We start from the raw sequence: 17,096 nt of genomic DNA on the forward strand, positions 1-17,096 counted from the left end.
GTAACTTTTGTTGCTCTGAAATTTATCTTGCCTCTTCTCCCTAGCTGAATGCTTATCATGATGTTCTTGGCCATATCATGTTTTACAGATGGTTAGGATGTTGGATATCTTGGCAGAATATTTATCTCTTAGAGGGTTCCAGTTTCAAAGGCTTGATGGCAGTACAAGGGCAGATCTGAGACACCAAGCTATGGAGCATTTTAATGCTCCTGGAAGTGATGATTTTTGTTTTCTTCTGTCTACTCGTGCTGGTGGGCTGGGCATCAATCTCGCCACAGCAGACACAGTTATAATATTTGATTCAGATTGGAATCCCCAAAATGATTTACAGGTCAAAACAGCATAATATCCTTGTTTTAGGGAGGAATCATAATTCTTTTTATGTGTATCTTTATTGCTGTAATTAGACCTTTGCTGTTTGTTTTCAGCTTGATGCTTCTTTACATTGAAATTATTGACATAATTGTTCCCAACATTTTGTATGTCAGGCAATGAGTAGGGCTCATCGAATTGGGCAACAAGAAGTTGTCAACACTTACAGATTTGTCACAAATAAAAGTGTGGAGGAAGATATCCTGGAGCGTGCCAAGAAAAAAATGGTAAGTTTTGAGTTTATTATTTATTCAGTAAATAGTCATATATGCATCCTTCCATAATGCACTTTGTGCACATAAAGCAAGCTGTAGTGATGTATATTTCCTGTATGCTAATACATTGATACCTGAGTGTAACTAGTTTCATTTGTGCCTTGTGTGCTCCTTGTGTGTTCTGTAGGTCCTTGATCATTTGGTAATTCAAAAACTAAATGCAGAGGGTAGATTGGAGAAGAAAGAAACAAAGAAGGGGGCATCAATGTTTGATAAGGTAAAGAGGATTGGTCATTAAGCATTCTGCTTTGCTTGTGTTTGCCTTGGGTCCCTATTTGAGTATTGTGCGATCTGATGCTGTTTTTGAGTTGGCTGGATATTTTATTTTTCCCGTGGACATTTGTGTTGCATGGTTGCAGAATGAGCTATCTGCAATCCTGAGGTTTGGGGCGGAAGAACTCTTTAAGGAAGACAAAAATGAGGAAGAAAGTAAGAAGAGACTTTTAAGTATGGATATTGATGAGATACTTGAGCGAGCAGAGAAGGTTGAAGAAAAGGGATCTGAAGAAGAGGAAGGAAACGAACTCTTGAGTGCTTTTAAGGCAAGACCTTTAACATTATTCCCTTATTTTTATTTTTTTGGGGTCTTATTCTGGTTGGATTTTTGTTTCGTGCTTATTCCTGAATTATTGGTATTCTGTTCTTGCTTACATATTGTGCTTTTATGTCATTTCTTCTAGGTGGCAAATTTCTGCAGTGCTGAGGATGATGCAACATTCTGGAGCCGTTGGATTCACCCTGAAGCTGTTTCTAAAGCAGAGGTACAAATATAGTACATTGAATGATGGCCATCCAAAAATAATTCATTTCTGCTTATGTAACCTCCCAGTATATCAAATCTTCCTTGTCTTTGAAGATCCACTTTTCTCCCCTGATACATCTGCAAGTAGTGGAGGGAAATCATTCTTCATGACTCTTTCCTGCTCTTTCTCACCAGTTCTCACATTCTTATGTAATTGAAACTAGTGAAGCTGAAAAGAATAGAAGTAACCATCACTACTAACTTAACTCTCACATCCAACTGTGGAGTGAGAACTCTCCCTTGTCACGTTTTCCTGCATTATGGAGCATAACCTGCACTCCTTAGCCCCCTCTTCATAATGAGGCTACCCATATTGTCCACCAATTGTGCCTTAGGAATTATTTTTTGTTGACTTTATCCTACTGAGACACTTCACCCTGCATTCCATTTTGTAGTGCATTTCAAGAGACTCCACAACCTTGCCCCTGTTCCACCCAAATCTAATGTACGACTGAAGCAATCAATTTTCAATTAACAGGAAGAAGAATCCAGATCGAAGGAATAAATGAATAATGGCTTGTATGTTTCAGGTTGAGGGAGGGAGTCAAAACAGGGATGATTTGTAGGATTAAATGGTAAATGCATGCTGATTGATACCTTTATCCTACTATGATAACAGAACGACAAACACAAAGGCAATTGGTTATGATAAATTTGAAACAGAATTTGCAAGTGATATCTGCAAGAGGAACAGGTCAGAAACATGAAAGAATTTTGAGCCACAAGTCATTTTAAAAGTATTGACCCAAATCACTCCTACGAAACCCAAACAGGGGCAGAAAACTCTGGTTGGGATTAGGATAGAAGTCAAGGAATAGTTGTTTCAGCAAATTCACTGTTCCAATGGACCAGGGTTGAGCGGCCTTCTTGGGAAGGGGAAGAAAAGATGGATAAGGGATGATGGTAGGATTGGGCAGGTGGTGATAGACTTGGGAGTAAAATTTATTTAATGCTTTAGGGTACAGAATTATAAAGCAACAGAACTGTTGAAGTATATGCAAGTCTGGACTATTTTACTGTTCATGTTACTGTTCACATGAACAGTAAAAACTGTGTTACTATTCACGTGAACAGTAAAAACTGCATAGTTTCTATTTTTAATGTAGGAGTCTTTCTACATAAGTTTTGATAGTTTCTAAAAAGCATAGTTTTTATTTGGGTGGTAGTTTCTATTTTCATAACTTTTTATTTTAAGAGCTAAGAAGTTACTAAAGCTGTAATTTTTTGTTTCCTTTTTTCTAGAGGACAATTACTTGTCTCTCAAGTTGTATTAGATTCATTAGAAGCTATAAATAAAAGGGCTCTATGATTCTAGACTCTTTAAGCAATCACAAGCCTCTTCTACTAGTTCTTCATCTCTCTTTTCTTCTTCTTCTTCTCTCTTTTCTTTGTTCAAGTTCAGCTGCTGTTTTGATTATTTAATGTTTGTTTTCTAACAAGAACTGAATGGCTGAACTTACTTTCCGGTGGATCAAATTGATAATAGGAACCATGGAGAAAATTTCGGTCGAAACTAATTTTCAGGTTTTGGCCGTAATTTTGGTGGAAACTTGATACCTTTTTTTTTTGGAATTTCAACCTTAGGTTTCAGGCCTTTGTGACTTCTATTTCATCTGATTTCTTGCTTTATACCTATTTAAAGCATTATAAACACAATGAAACTAGTATTTTGCCCCCCAAAAAAATATCACTCAAAAGTTACTAGTCAAGTTTACTACAAATAACTGGTTCCGGACAATAGCTAACAGACGGGCATTTCATCCGGACAACACCCCGAGGTCCGAAGACCAGGTTGATGATCTTTTTTATGCCTCTCACACTAGCACCGATCCAAATTACTTGAAGTTCCTATCATGGTATAAATTTCAGCAAAATATCCGTAAAAAATGAAAACGAAACGAAACTCCATGAATTTCCCTAAAGTTCAAAGTTTTGATCAAAATTTTGCAAGTTCTCGACCGTTTTGCAAGTTTTGACCGAAATTTTACAGGTTTCGACACAAAACTTGTTTTTCCTTGGTTTTTGTTGATTTCTATCCCATTTTCACCTAATTTCTACGACTTCTTCGCCTTCAAACACTTCTTTTGCTCATCTTTAGCCTTCGAACACCTTTTAAGCCACAACCGCTATTCATGGGCCTAAGGCCAAACTACAAAGGGAACTCGTCAGCAGCAGAATGTGAAGCATGATCCATACCCAACAGTTCCAAACTTCCCTTTTTTTCATTTTTGTTTTGTTCAAGTGTCAAATGATCTTGCATTGCTTTGAAATTAATATATATTTAGTCTAGGACTAGTGATCTATGATTGTCTTGTTAAACTTATATTTTGATTATTGCGACTATTTTTTTATTTTCTGATTTTAAAAACCATTTTCTAAATTTCAAATTACATATGTATACACAATATGTGGCTTGTACTTAATACATATAAAACACCATCACTTGTCTAGTTGGTCATTGTATTATGTTGACTTGTTGTATATGTAACCATTCTACCAAACAATTGATATATGCTGCTAATTATATCCATGTACGCAATACAGTTGTACTTGTCGGAACCAGTTATTTGTTAGTAAACTTGACTGGTAACTTTTGAGTGATATTTTTTTGGGGGGGCAAAATACTAGTTTCATTGTGTTTATAATACTTTAAATAGGTATAAAGCAAGAAATTAGATGAAATAGAAGTCACAAAGGCCCGAAACCTAAGGTTGGAATTCCAAAAAAAAAAGGTATCAAGTTTCCACCAAAATTACGGCCAAAACCTGAAAATTAGTTTCGACCGAAATTTTCTCCATGGTTCCTATTATCAATTTGATCCACCGGAAAGTAAGTTCAGCCATTCAGTTCTTGTTAGAAAACAAGCATTAAATAATCAAAACAGCAGCTGAACTTGAACAAAGAAAAGAGAGAAGAAGAAGAAGAAAAGAGAGATGAAGAACTAGTAGAAGAGGCTTGTGATTGCTTAAAGAGTCTAGAATCATAGAGCCCTTTTATTTATAGCTTCTAATGAATCTAATACAACTTGAGACGGGCATTAAACAATGGCAGTGGTTATTAATAAAATTCTGGGCGAAGTCTCCGGCACTGCCTTGACAGAGATAGCGAACCTTGTTCACAAATTAGTAACTCCCAAAATTAGAAGATCCCAATTGGTTCCTAGGTTGGAATACAAGAGATTGCCAGTCTAGTCTGGTGCAAAGTTAACTGACTAAAAAATTGTACTACTAGTTTATAAGTTAAATTAACCTGTAGCTTTATTGATGTAGGGGAAAAAGTAGGGACTAGGGATGCTACAAGACCTGGTTATGTGTACTCTAGATGGGTGCAAGTCTCAATGGGAAACTACCAGACATGGGGAAATGTGGCAGCAAATAATGTTAAGCATGCAAATTTGACAACCTAACAAAGCAATGATTAGTATCAGCCTAAAACTAGCTTGCAAGATTAGATGAGACTCGGTAGGGAAACATGGGGGGTGGGGGTCATGGAAATGTAACATCTGGTCGAGTGCAAGCTTATCAAGAGTCCCTATAGAATATTTGCTGTCCTTCAAGGAGTCTACAACTAACTATAAAAAGTCAGCAAATAATAATGTAAAAGAATCATAGAATTTAATGCAGCTAAACCTACTGCAGGAAGAAATAAACAAGCTACCTTAAGGTAGAAAAGAAAATTGGATATTCTAAACAGCAGCATGTGCAAGTTACCTAATCAAACAGGGGGCAGGATTAGTCAATTAAACAGAGAAAGAAAGTACCTGCTGGTCTTAGATATGGCTGCAAAACAGCAGTTAGAATAATACCCAAAAAATGACAATGAGTAGGGTTTAAGAACTACAATAACCAGGGTGGGCTTTTGGCAGTGAGAATAAGGGAACTAGCAAATTAGAAAGATGAAAGAAAGAGAAATAAATTGCTGCAGGGTATTATCAAACAGAAACAAAGATAGGAAAAAAGAAAAAATAATGCAGGAAAGAGGCAGCAGAGGTTACCATAGTCCATAAAGAGTACAAGGGAAGGGCTTCTGCTGGGTAAAGAATAGGGGAAGGGAACGGAAGAAAAAGAATACGGGTCAGCAGGGGCTGTCGACAGGGAGAAGAATAGAAAGAGAAAAAAAAGAAATGGCAGCAAGGGACTTCCATACATTAAATCAAACAAAGGAGAAAAGAAGGAAAGAAGATAGCGAGAGTAATTAGCTGCTAGACATAAAGACAGGAAGGGGGCAGGGGCTTGTTTACGCAGAAAGAAGAGAAAAAGGGGGGACAGAAAATACTACCACTGAGCGAGACAGATGGAGAGCCAAATAACTTAGGTCAAAATTCTCTCTCCAGAATTCAACATTTTAAAACCCTTACAATGGTCTGAACTGCAAACCTGCAAAGTTATACTTAATTTAAATAACCCAGGATCAACCCAAAATTTACATTTAATAACCCAAATAAGAACTCAATGAACCAAATAAACCCAATAACCTACAATAAACCCAAAGTAGAGACAAACTAGACCAATAAAAACAACTAAGCCACGCTACAGGCGGTGCTCCTCGTCAAACCAACAGTCTCTGGCATTCTGATAGCCTCTAAACTTGCCCTCCATATAGGGGCTGCAGGCTCTTTTTTTGTTTTTTGTTTTTTTTTTTCCGGGGGGGGGGGGGCTAAATAACTCAGGTCAGAATTCTCTCTCTAGAATTCAGAATTTAAAAAACCCTTACTGTGGTCTAAATTGCAAACCTGTAAAAGTGTACTTAATTGAAATAACCCGATCAACCCAAAAGCCCATTTGCATTTATTAAACCAAATAAACCCAAAAAGGAAACAAACTAGACCAATAAAAGCTGAAGCTACTCTACAGCCGGTGCTCCTTGTCAAGACAACAGACTCTGGCAATCTGATAGCCTCTCAACTCACCCTCCTTTAAGAGGCTGCAGGGGGCTGATCTCTACGCCAGTGCTGCTGCTAAACTCGAAACTGTTGTTCCATGGGAATGATGTTCTCATCATTTATGCAACCTAATTTGTATGTGACCATTCCATAAAGCATGATTATGAGAACCATTTGTTCATCGCCAACTGAGCTATTCAATCCTCGGGTTGAATTTTTATTTGTGTATTCAGAGGTTGAAACAAGAATAAAATTTGACTCTGCAAAATAGCCATGCTACTGCATGACCAGGAGGAACTTAATAGTGTTTAAGTGGATTTGCTATTCCTTTTGGTATATTTGAATTGATTATTCTGTTCTTATTTTGTAGGAAGCTTTAGCTCCTCGGACTGCAAGGAATGCAAAAAGCTATGTGGAGGCTAAGCAACCTGAAAAAAGTAACAAGAGGAAAATGCGGGGAATCAAAACACATGAGAGAGTCCAGAAGCGCCAAAGAGCAGATTATTTGGTCAATTCCCCTCCCATGATTGAAGGAGCGACTGCCCAAGTAAGGGGTTGGTCTCATGGGAATATTTCAAAGAAAGATGCCGCTCTTTTTGCCCGAGCGGTAATATTCAACTTTATATTACTCATTTTTGTCATTTTCCCTAATGTCATACTTGCAACTTTATCCTTGATACAATGATATATTGTTGTTTGGCATCCTTGTTAATCTCACACTTCCAATTTTATCCTTGATACAATGGTATATAGTGTGATGGAGCAAATGTATTAATTTGGATGACAACTTGTTGGGAAGTTATTCTTAGTGGGAACTTTGTGATTTCATATAAACTGCAAAGTTGTCAGTCTTTTATAGTTTTTATCCTACTAATAATGCTCAAACCTAACGCTGCACCATGTTATACATATGATAAACTTGCCCATAATGGTGGAACTGGATTAGGGTGATTAGGCCCCACGGGAAATGTAGGGACCTCCTATTTCTCATTGTAAAGTGATTTTGGGGTGGTGGACATTTGTTATTATACCCTCCATCATTGTCAAGGCACTACTTAAGCGGCACCTTGGCATTCAGGGGCTTTGCTGCTGCCTAGCTGCCTGGGCGACACCTTGTCGCTTTGCTTTTTTCACTTCAGATTTTTCACACCACCCCCCCCCTTTCTTCAACCACCATAAATCAGCTAGATACCTTTTTCAGCTACGGCACCTTCACCCCTCACCGCATGGGAAATTAACCGTTTTGTCCTTCCAATCAATGCCAAAGTTCCAATCAAGCAGTGTCTTGTCACATAATATGCATGACATGGTTCAGAGTTGAATGTATTAGTGCAATATGATACTGGATGTTAGGTTTAAAAATGATGAAAATTATTCTCAATGACCTTGGTTGCTTACACCTAGCCCCCCCCCCCCCCCAACCTCCCAAAAATAAATATATAATAATAATGGTTGCTTAACATGTGCTATTTAAAAGCTAAAAACAATTTTGTACCAGTTAGTTTTTGACTGAATTTTAGAGACCAAATGAAATTTACAGCTGATGTTTTTTCCTGCCTTTTTTTATTGTAGAACTTTTTATTTATTTATCTGTTGGGGTTAGGTGGGGTGGATTTGGATTGACTTCTCTGTGATCTTAGCTTCAGTTTTCTTGTTTGTGCCTCATTATCATTAACATTCCTTTTTTTTTTCATTGGATGTCAGGTTAAGAAATTTGGAAATCCTGGCCAAATTGGCTTAATAGTGGCAGAGGTTGGTGGTGTCATTGAAGCAGCCCGTACTGAAGCACAGGTTGAACTTTTTCATGCATTGATTGATGGTTGTAAAGATGCTGTTAAAGAAGGAAGCCAAGATCTGAAGGTGGATTGTGTTCTTTTTAAGCATTCACTTCATTTGCATGTGTACTTATCTGAAGCTTGCATTTCTAGTATCAGTCATAGGTGCCAAACTAGCCTGGTTGCCTTACAGCGTAGTAGCCTAAGAAAAGCACGTCATTATGCATCTAGCTATTTAGAACACTAAATTTCTCCTAGGATCCCAGAAAAGCAGGGGAGGAAAAAAAAAAAAAAAGGAAGAAAAGCCATGGTAAAGAAATTGATCAGGTATTTTCATGGCACTTATGACTTTAGCTGCTGCTATTGGTGTTAAAAAAGGAACATGTAAGAGAAGGAATAAGTAAAACTCTTGTGTGCTTGGTTGCTGTCGTTGGTTTTTCACTGAGTTGAGAACTGAAACAAGGCCCCTTTTTCGATCTCAACCCTTAATTATATTAAAAGGACTATCAACATCAATGCACGATATGCACCTATTATCCTCGGTCGTTAATCATTGAATTGCACCTTATTATCCTCGGTCTTTAATCGTTGATATGAACCACTTGCCTGCCTGATTTAAATGGATACTTCACACCTGAAGCTAGCATCTAGAATATATGTCTAGTTGCTTGGCCATGTTCATGGGTCATCTGGTCTGATTGATTGTACAATTTGATGGGCTGGGCTTATCTAGAATAATTGCTTTGTGGGCGCCTATTCTTTTGGTCTATATTGCCCTGTATACTCGTTCTCATGTAATATGTGCTTTTAGGGGTCTCTATTGGACTTTTTCGGTGTACCTGTAAAAGCAAATGAGTTGCTGGATCGTGTTCAAGAGCTTCAACTATTAGCAAAGCGCATTAGACGATACCAAGATCCAGTTGGACAGTTCCGACTTCTGATGCACTTTAGAGGTCCTCAATGGTCTAAAGGCTGTGGCTGGAATCAGGGTAGGCCACTCTTTCCAATTTTCTTTGCACATTCTTCCAATCACCCTTGTTTTCTGATCGTATTTGATGCTTGTTCATGTGCCTAACATCACTTTGGTGGAAAATTCATTAGTTGATGATGCAAGGCTGCTTCTTGGAGTACACTACTATGGTTTTGGAAACTGGGAAAAGATCCGGTTAGATCCAACGCTTGGTCTTACAAAGAAGATTGCTCCTGTAGAACTGGGGAAGTTGGAAACTTTTCTGCCACGTGCACCTAATCTGGACCAGCGTGCTTCTTTACTTCTGAAGAAGGTAGTTTTATTATTGATGCTTAGAGAGGCATGCCAAGTCTCTGTTAAGAATAATAATTTATTCTTGCTGTCATCAGCTTAACTTTGTCCTCTTTATTCTTGGAATCCTCCCCATGGTGAAGACTCTAGCAATCCCTCAAATAATTTTTTTTTGCCCTCAGGCCTCATTTTTCCCAGCTCACACTTAACAGCTTTAAAATATAGTAGTTGTGCATGTTACCTTTAGCTTGTTCAATGAATTGAAGTGGGGGCACAAATAGTGCACTCAAAGAGGGAAAGGGGATACTAAATAAATGAAGGATAAAGTTGGAAATTAGTTGGAAAAAGAAACCAATTAATTGAATGAAAGACATTTCTTAAAAAGTGACATTTTTCATGATAGACAGTCATTACGTGATGGTGGTACCACTTTATGATGTTAGTATTGTCACCAAATTGCTGCAAATGGTGGTTTCTATTGGTTGCACTGATGATGATTCTATTGGTTTGCATTGACGATGGTTTTTCTATTGGTTTGCATTTAACACTTCTCTTATCTATTAATACTTTCGATGGATGATATTTGATATTCAAAAAATGTGAAAGATAAATTGAAGGATGAAAGCATTAACCTAATGTTTGCATGATACAAGTTGAGGTGCATTAACAATGTGCAATGACTTTAGTACAGCTGCTAAACCTATCTCTGGAGCACTATACCCAGGAAGGGAACCCTCTGGAAAATGGTATACAATGTCCTTAAGCAGTGCCATTCTTCTTGCTCATGTGACTTGTGGCCTTTTATTTATTTGAACTTGGTTTCAACCATTAAGAGCTCACGGTTGTGTTAAAATTTCACATGTTCTAATGTGGAAGGTCCAAGGTTTGGAGCTGAATGCTGAATGATGAGGGTTTTGATCTTTTTAACCATAAAGTTCTGAAGTATTTGGATAATCTTGCAGCAAGGACTAAAATATGATTTTGAGGTGTTCTGCCTTAGGATGTGGATTGAGGGAGCTAGTGGGGTTTTTTTTTTTTTTTTTGGGGGGGGGTTGGTGTGTGGGGTGGTTTAAGCAGGGCACATTTGGTGAGGGCACTACATGCCAAATTTCATTCATGGCATGCACATATAGTTTCCGTTGTTAAATGCATGGCCATTTGGAAGCGAAAACCCATTGCACTTACAGCAAGGATACTTTGTTCTATAATAGGTCCAGTTAGAGTTGCATTTTGATATGCATGTTTTCAGAACGAGATTCTTCCGAGGATAGAACTATAACTAATAATATCTGTACAGCTTTTTGAATGTGTATCACTTACTCAGGGCCAGTTTTCCATCTAAACTGGGTGAAGACTGTAAACTTGCCGCTTCCAGACCCTACAGTAGCAAGAACCATGTGCATTGGAATGCAACAGTGGTCACTTCTCAGCCATTTGGCATCTGTTACTTGCTACCTCTATAAAAGGGAAATGAGATTTCATGGGAACGTTCTGTTGTGGATTCCCCTTCCGTGTTTTTTTTTTTCTTGGGCGGGGTGTGGGTGGCAAGGTTGTTGGTGGAAGGAGAACATGGATTTCCTGCTTTACTTGGTCACTGGCTTGCAATGGTGGTCACCACTCACCTTTGTCGTTGCAATTTAAGCAATCGTCTCCCCCTGTGTCTCTGTTGCCTCCAAAAGAATGCTGCTAGCCTGCTATTGTGTTTTTCTCCATTGTGGGATTCTTGGCTGCTGAGTTACATCCAGTTGCATTGGTGGCTAATAATCTAAGAGATTTCTAGGTGAGTCATATGCTACTGCTAAACCCTAAGCTGTGACTCTTCCAGGATAGCTCTCTGTATCATCTTTTCTTTCCCCTTTTGTTTCTATTTCATTTTTGGAGACCCCCATTCACCTACAGGCCAATACGCTATCCTGGTCCTACCAAATCCATCCCACGACCTATACACATCATCCCCTTCATCAAATCAAGAGTATACATCAATTTATAATCAGAGACCAAGAAACCTAATTATGAAGTTCGACCTATATCATCTAACCATCAGGTTTGACTATTACTTGGAGTATCGTTATTATAAATCATCCTGTGAGTTTGATCCAAGTTTCAGGTCAATCAGACAACAAGAACCCTGTTCTCATCAAGCTGGTAATTCACCGCATAAAAATTTCCCCTTCAAATCCTGTAATGTTTAAGGAGCCAACGTTTTACTGGCCAGTTAGTTATAGTCAATGCACAGTCATCTTATTTCTATGTATGTCCCATAATTCTGGGGTTGGTCTCATTGTCCAGAACCCCATTTGAGATTCGCATACCCTAGCCATCTGACCCTGCAAAATCCTAGTCTCATGCAATCAACTCATCAAGAAGCCAGGAGTTTGATTCAACCAATCCATCTACATAAGGCATCATGGTGTTTCATTCCATAGTCTCCGGACCCTCACGTATTGAACCCCTATCAACCAACTCAAAAAGAGATCCAGAGTCATATTCCAACTCCCTAAATCATATCCTACCCTTTTTCCACCTGAGGTATTTCTGATTTAGAGACCTTGACATTGACCCTCAGTCCTATTCTGGCTACATTAGTTCTACCCCAAATGGTCTATTGTCATGTTACAAAAGTAATTCTTTCAGCACTTGACACTGGTTGATGAAAAAAGAGGAATAGAAGACAAAAGCAAAACAAGTTGTGGTTTCCGAGGTGCTGCTTTTATTCTCAATTTTAAATAGATTTGCCAGAATTAGCTTTTTTTCTACATTAACACATGGTATCCACTGTTGTGGTTATCATGTGGTGGGTAAGTTCAATAGGGTGTTCCAATGAATACCTAACACATGTAGGATGCTTGGGTACATTCTCCTTGCGCCTTTTCTGTTCATGTGTTCCAGTGGTTTTTACTCCCATCTGTTATATTGACAACCCAGATTTGTATTTGTTGGAAGAGTTGGGGAAATCCTGACTTGTGTCAAAATGGAACATTAGTACAAGTACGTATGTACTTACTGGTGTGGTTTATTATGATGGTTATGCTTTTTTAATTAGATTTATTTAGTAAAAATATAATAGTTATAAAATAGTTCTAAAAAGCCAAAAATTTCTAAAGTTCAGGAGTAATTCACTATGTCTGAAGATGGGTATAGGGATGGATCAGGTCAGAATCAAGATGAGGATCATCGTTGGTTGTGTCCATCTTTGGATAACCATGACACCCAGTTCATCCATTTTGTTCTCTTACACTAGTTACGATGACCCATTTTCTAGGTTGGGATATTTAGTTCATGCGGACGATGAGATCTATTGATTCACAGTAATAGACTACCAGAATAGTTGGTAGCACACCATGACATGGGATGTTTTTGGCCACCATTTAGAGGAGAGGCTGACATAGATGCAGTGGTGCATGCCTCACGGGATGGATCCACTGAGGAACTCATATTGGATTTGATGTCGTTACAAGTTTATTTTTGAGTATTTAGTTTATGGCTATCATGTTTTTGACATTTCATTTGATTGTATGAAACGTTCAAAGTACTTCTCTTTCATTTTACAAGTCTTTGTATTTCCCGGAACGGACATACACGTCTTTCAAATGGTAGTACATGAATGAGTATTTTTTGACTAGTTTTTTTGTTTTAATGAAAAATACCTCCATTGTGTTATTTATGCTATAATTAGGGTTTATGCATGAAAACCTAGGTCAAAAACCCATAGAAATATGGCCGAAACCACCCATCAAAATTTCTTCGACCAGGATGGTCGAAATTGCTACGCCACCTTGGTTTTGAGGCTGGTTTCGACTGAGATTTTGAACCTTGCTTTGGGATTGCTGTGTGATGGGGTTGTCATGTTATCATTACTTCTTTGGGTCCAACAACTTGTAGAGAATCTGAAAAATCATGAATTTGCAAGCTTAGGGTTCTGCGTTGCTCAATGAAGTCTAGGGTAAGTTGGGATCATGCTGAAGTGTTCAATTTTTTCCCTATATTGCTATTTCACATTATTCAAACCTGTGTCCTACAGTTGAGCAGTTTTAAATGTTTTTGAGCATTGAAATTCTTTCTGGTGGTTGTGGTCTAGGAAAAAGTAATATCTAAAGGATATGATGGTTCATATGAGACTTCTTGACAGTCAACAGTCTGTTTTGTGGAATTGTATTTTCCACTTTATTGCTTTGTATCTTTCTAAAATAGGTGATCTTTCATGTTGGCTTCAATTTGGACTGGCTACTGAGACCATTTATGTATCACCAGGAATTTGCAGCTGTTGATGGAAAGAACCCTAAAGCTAAAGCTACTCATAAAGTTGAAGCTGAGACTACTCAGAAAATCCAAAAAGCTCGGTTAAAAGATGCAAAGGGGAGATCAACTTCTCCTAAATCAAATCTCCGGATTGGCAAAGACGCACTTAAGAAACAACAGCGAGTTGAACCTGCAGTCAAAGAGGAGGGTGAGATGTCTGATACAGAATTATATCAGCAGTTTAAGGAAACAAAATGGGAGGAGTGGTGTAGAGATGTCATGGAAGATGAAGAAAAGACACTGAAGAGGCTTGAGGAAATTGCAATATACCAGTTCAGATCTTCCAAAAGAAAAGGTTAATCCAAGATTCTTGGTCTCTGTTCCGGACAACTGTACTGTATATCCACATGTATACATCAACACCGTACTCTTCATTTTATCTTGTCCTTTCTCTTGCAGGTCCTTTCCAAGATTAGGAAATATCTACAACTTCTTGGAACTAAGATTGACAAAATCGTACGGTTACACCAGCAATCATATAAGAAATCCAGTGAGTACTGACTTCTGTTTATCTTCGTATTATCCTCTTCTTTCTTTCTTTCATTTTTATTTTTTATTATTTATTTTTAACTTTTATTTTTATTTATTTATTTATTTATTTTTGGTTTGGTTGGAAAAAAGCAGTATTCTGTGAAAACTATTCTATGAAACCCCTCTTCTTTAGTTGGCTTTTCCCTTTCCTTTTTTATTTTCAAAAAGAGTTCTTTTTGTTTGAAGCATGTGTTGGTCTTCCCCTGGAAAAGTTGATAATTCCTATATGTGAAGATAATGAATTTATGAAGGGATGAAATGTTTTACAGGGATGATCACGCGCTTGTGGAACTATGTCTCCACCTATTCGAATTTGCCAGGGGAGAAACTACACCAGATTTACTCTAAACTGAAACAGGAACAGCAGGCTGTGGCTGGAACAGGACCCTCCCATCTCAATGGCTCAAGTCCAGGTCCCATGGATAGGGATGGTGATTCTAGTCAGTACCCTCCGTTCACCCATAGTAATGCGAAATCAAGAGGTCATGAGAAGTTTACATCCCACCAACCATCTTTGGGATCTCACAAAGATCAAGGAACGGGAAAGACAGAGGCATGGAAGCGGAGAAGAAGAGTTGAAATGGATGGTCAGTCCCAAGTTCCTTTATCATACCAGCAAACTGTTGGCAATGGTAACCGTTCACATGATCCAAATTCTTCAGGGATCCTTGGACGGGCCCCTACAGATAATAGGTACTTTGCTGACAGACCAAATAGAATGCGTCAGAACCGTTTTCCTCCTGGACAAGGTTAAATGTTAGATACCAAATAGTCTTTCTGCATTTTATTGAATGAGAACCAAATGAGAGGTGAAGCCAATTGGCTCTCTCCCAAGTCGGCCATAAATTACACTTGAGGAAATTTTTTTTCACCTTGGGAATAAAAGTTTACAGTCTACCAGCATTCGTGGCTGATCTCAGGATTGCTTTTCGATTCCCTGGGAATTTTACCATGGATGGGACCTGCATTGGTCACAAAAGGTGGCCAACGAGGGGAACTCAAATCGTGTACTATGCACAAGAGATTATTAAGGAGTAGAAGGCATGAAGTCTTTCCATATGTATAATGTTGAAGAGCCACGCTGGTTTCTTTCGGATAGCAATGGAAAGGCAACGGATTTACTTAATACACCTCAAAAAATGCAGCCAAACATCGAACTTGTGATGAGATTTCTGTTCCAGCTTATAAGATTTGGTTCTACATAATGAGAGTTCTGAAAACTGTTCATGTTCCTCCATGTAAACCTGACAGTTCTGTCACACAACAAGCTGAGATGTAATTTTGATCTTGTAGATGTATGTAATTCTGAAATTAGGTCTCTCTTTCTTTCCCCCATTTTGACTTCTAAAATTTTGTAATCAAATTTCTTGAACAGTAATTCGATTGCATTCAAGTCTGATGCAACCGAGCAGTTTTAAGAATGAAATCTGCTAATGTTGCTGGATGGTTCAGTGCTGTCACCACATCAGTTGGATTTAATTTATTATTCTTTGCACATAGCTTGAACTGTCGAGAATTTGAGTACGTCTTGGGAACGTTCTGGGAAGTTTTCAGGCATTCCTCGTGTTTAAATTGGAACACTCCACTGGCTGGAAGAGAGTGGTAGCATTGCCAGGTGTGATCCAATTGGTACGGAGTATTTTACAGTGCGTCATGTCTTCTGCTACATTTGGTCCTCGATGGACTTTGAGTTTTCTTTAGTATATATATTTTTTTATGTATTTTCAATTTGTATGAACTTTTTGTGAAGTTGAAAGAGCTGGAGGCCCTTTACCATTTGGAAATGAAACAGGGTTACTGGTTTTGATAATTGAGCAAGCAAAGCAGCTATTATTTTGATCAGGATGTGTTGAATGAGTGAAGGGGAGGGTTTCCCACTCCCAGAGCAGGAAAGACGGCAAGTGATAGGGCAAAAATAAAAGTTCATAGGAGCACAATCCGGTATTTCTGCCCATTCTTGTGCATCATGTAGACCTCCAATCTTATATTCCTCTGGTTTCCTCATCTTTATATCCTCCACGAATATCCTCATATAGAGCAGATTTAATGGTTTTAGGTTCTATTTAAATTTAATAAAACTTGAGGTTTTTTTTTGGGATTGGATATGTGGATTAAAAAAATTATATGGGTGGGGGGATTAGGTTTGTAATTTGAAAATTTAGTAATCATTTTATTGGTAAAGATTAGGTTTGAAATTTCAAGAATTTAGAAACTTTTGTTTCTACCCTCTTCTTAGTCTTTGATTTTTCTTTTGTATTTATTTTATTAGAAAATCTAGAACAATGTATAGATGTTTTAAGATTACCCCTAAGCAAATAAGAATGCGAATTTGAAAGTGAATTTCAGTTCCATTTACGGCTACTAACAATGAACAACTCGGAAAGCTCAATCCATCCTTCGGCTACAGGCATTGCAGTGGTGTTTCAAAGTGACACATAGCTACCTATTCTGAATTGTATGGATCCTAGAATCATATGACGGTTCTTTACTGTTAATACAAACTAGTGCGAAGATGGGTTGAAGATCATATACCTTAGAGATCTTAAATGCAATGGATCTAAAAACAGGGAGTGCCTCTTTGAGTGCCTCTTTTGCGTTCCTATTCACTTGATCGTACTCCTTTCGAGTTATTTCCACGCTTCTAAATCGGCGAACCACAACTATGGAGATTCAGGATTAACTTCTTTCAAAAAGAGGTCACATAGAGAGCAAAGGAGAGTATACGAATTTTCTTAGTAATTAGTTTCGTATTCCATCCCTCTATTTATAATATTTTCCCTCAACTCTATTTATGATATTTTCCCTCAACTCTAATTCTTTAATTAGAGTTTCACTTGGACTCAACTAAGTGAGGGAAAACAATATTAGAGTCCTTCTTAGACTCAACCACTTAGAGTAG

General features: G+C 38.0%; 1 protein-coding gene across 1 annotated transcript in view; it reads left to right on the plus strand.

The window, feature by feature from the left end:
• Positions 1 to 15,859, plus strand: part of CHR5 (chromatin remodeling 5) — a 58,411-nt gene extending 42,552 nt beyond the window's left edge. The window contains 13 exon segments of the mRNA XM_089136424.1: positions 89 to 331; positions 489 to 599; positions 775 to 864; positions 1,007 to 1,189; positions 1,328 to 1,408; positions 6,702 to 6,938; positions 8,036 to 8,191; positions 8,918 to 9,095; positions 9,208 to 9,389; positions 13,619 to 13,921; positions 13,923 to 13,961; positions 14,066 to 14,156; positions 14,467 to 15,859. Coding sequence (XP_088992550.1) covers positions 89 to 331; positions 489 to 599; positions 775 to 864; positions 1,007 to 1,189; positions 1,328 to 1,408; positions 6,702 to 6,938; positions 8,036 to 8,191; positions 8,918 to 9,095; positions 9,208 to 9,389; positions 13,619 to 13,921; positions 13,923 to 13,961; positions 14,066 to 14,156; positions 14,467 to 14,951 — 2,379 coding nt within the window. The 3' untranslated portion in view covers positions 14,952 to 15,859.
• The last annotated feature ends 1,237 nt before the right edge of the window (positions 15,860 to 17,096 follow it).

The sequence above is a fragment of the Hakea prostrata genome, chromosome 10, assembly GCF_041222555.1.
Source record: "Hakea prostrata isolate BN-2017 chromosome 10, UWA_Hpros_2, whole genome shotgun sequence".
Taxonomy (NCBI): domain Eukaryota; kingdom Viridiplantae; phylum Streptophyta; class Magnoliopsida; order Proteales; family Proteaceae; genus Hakea; species Hakea prostrata.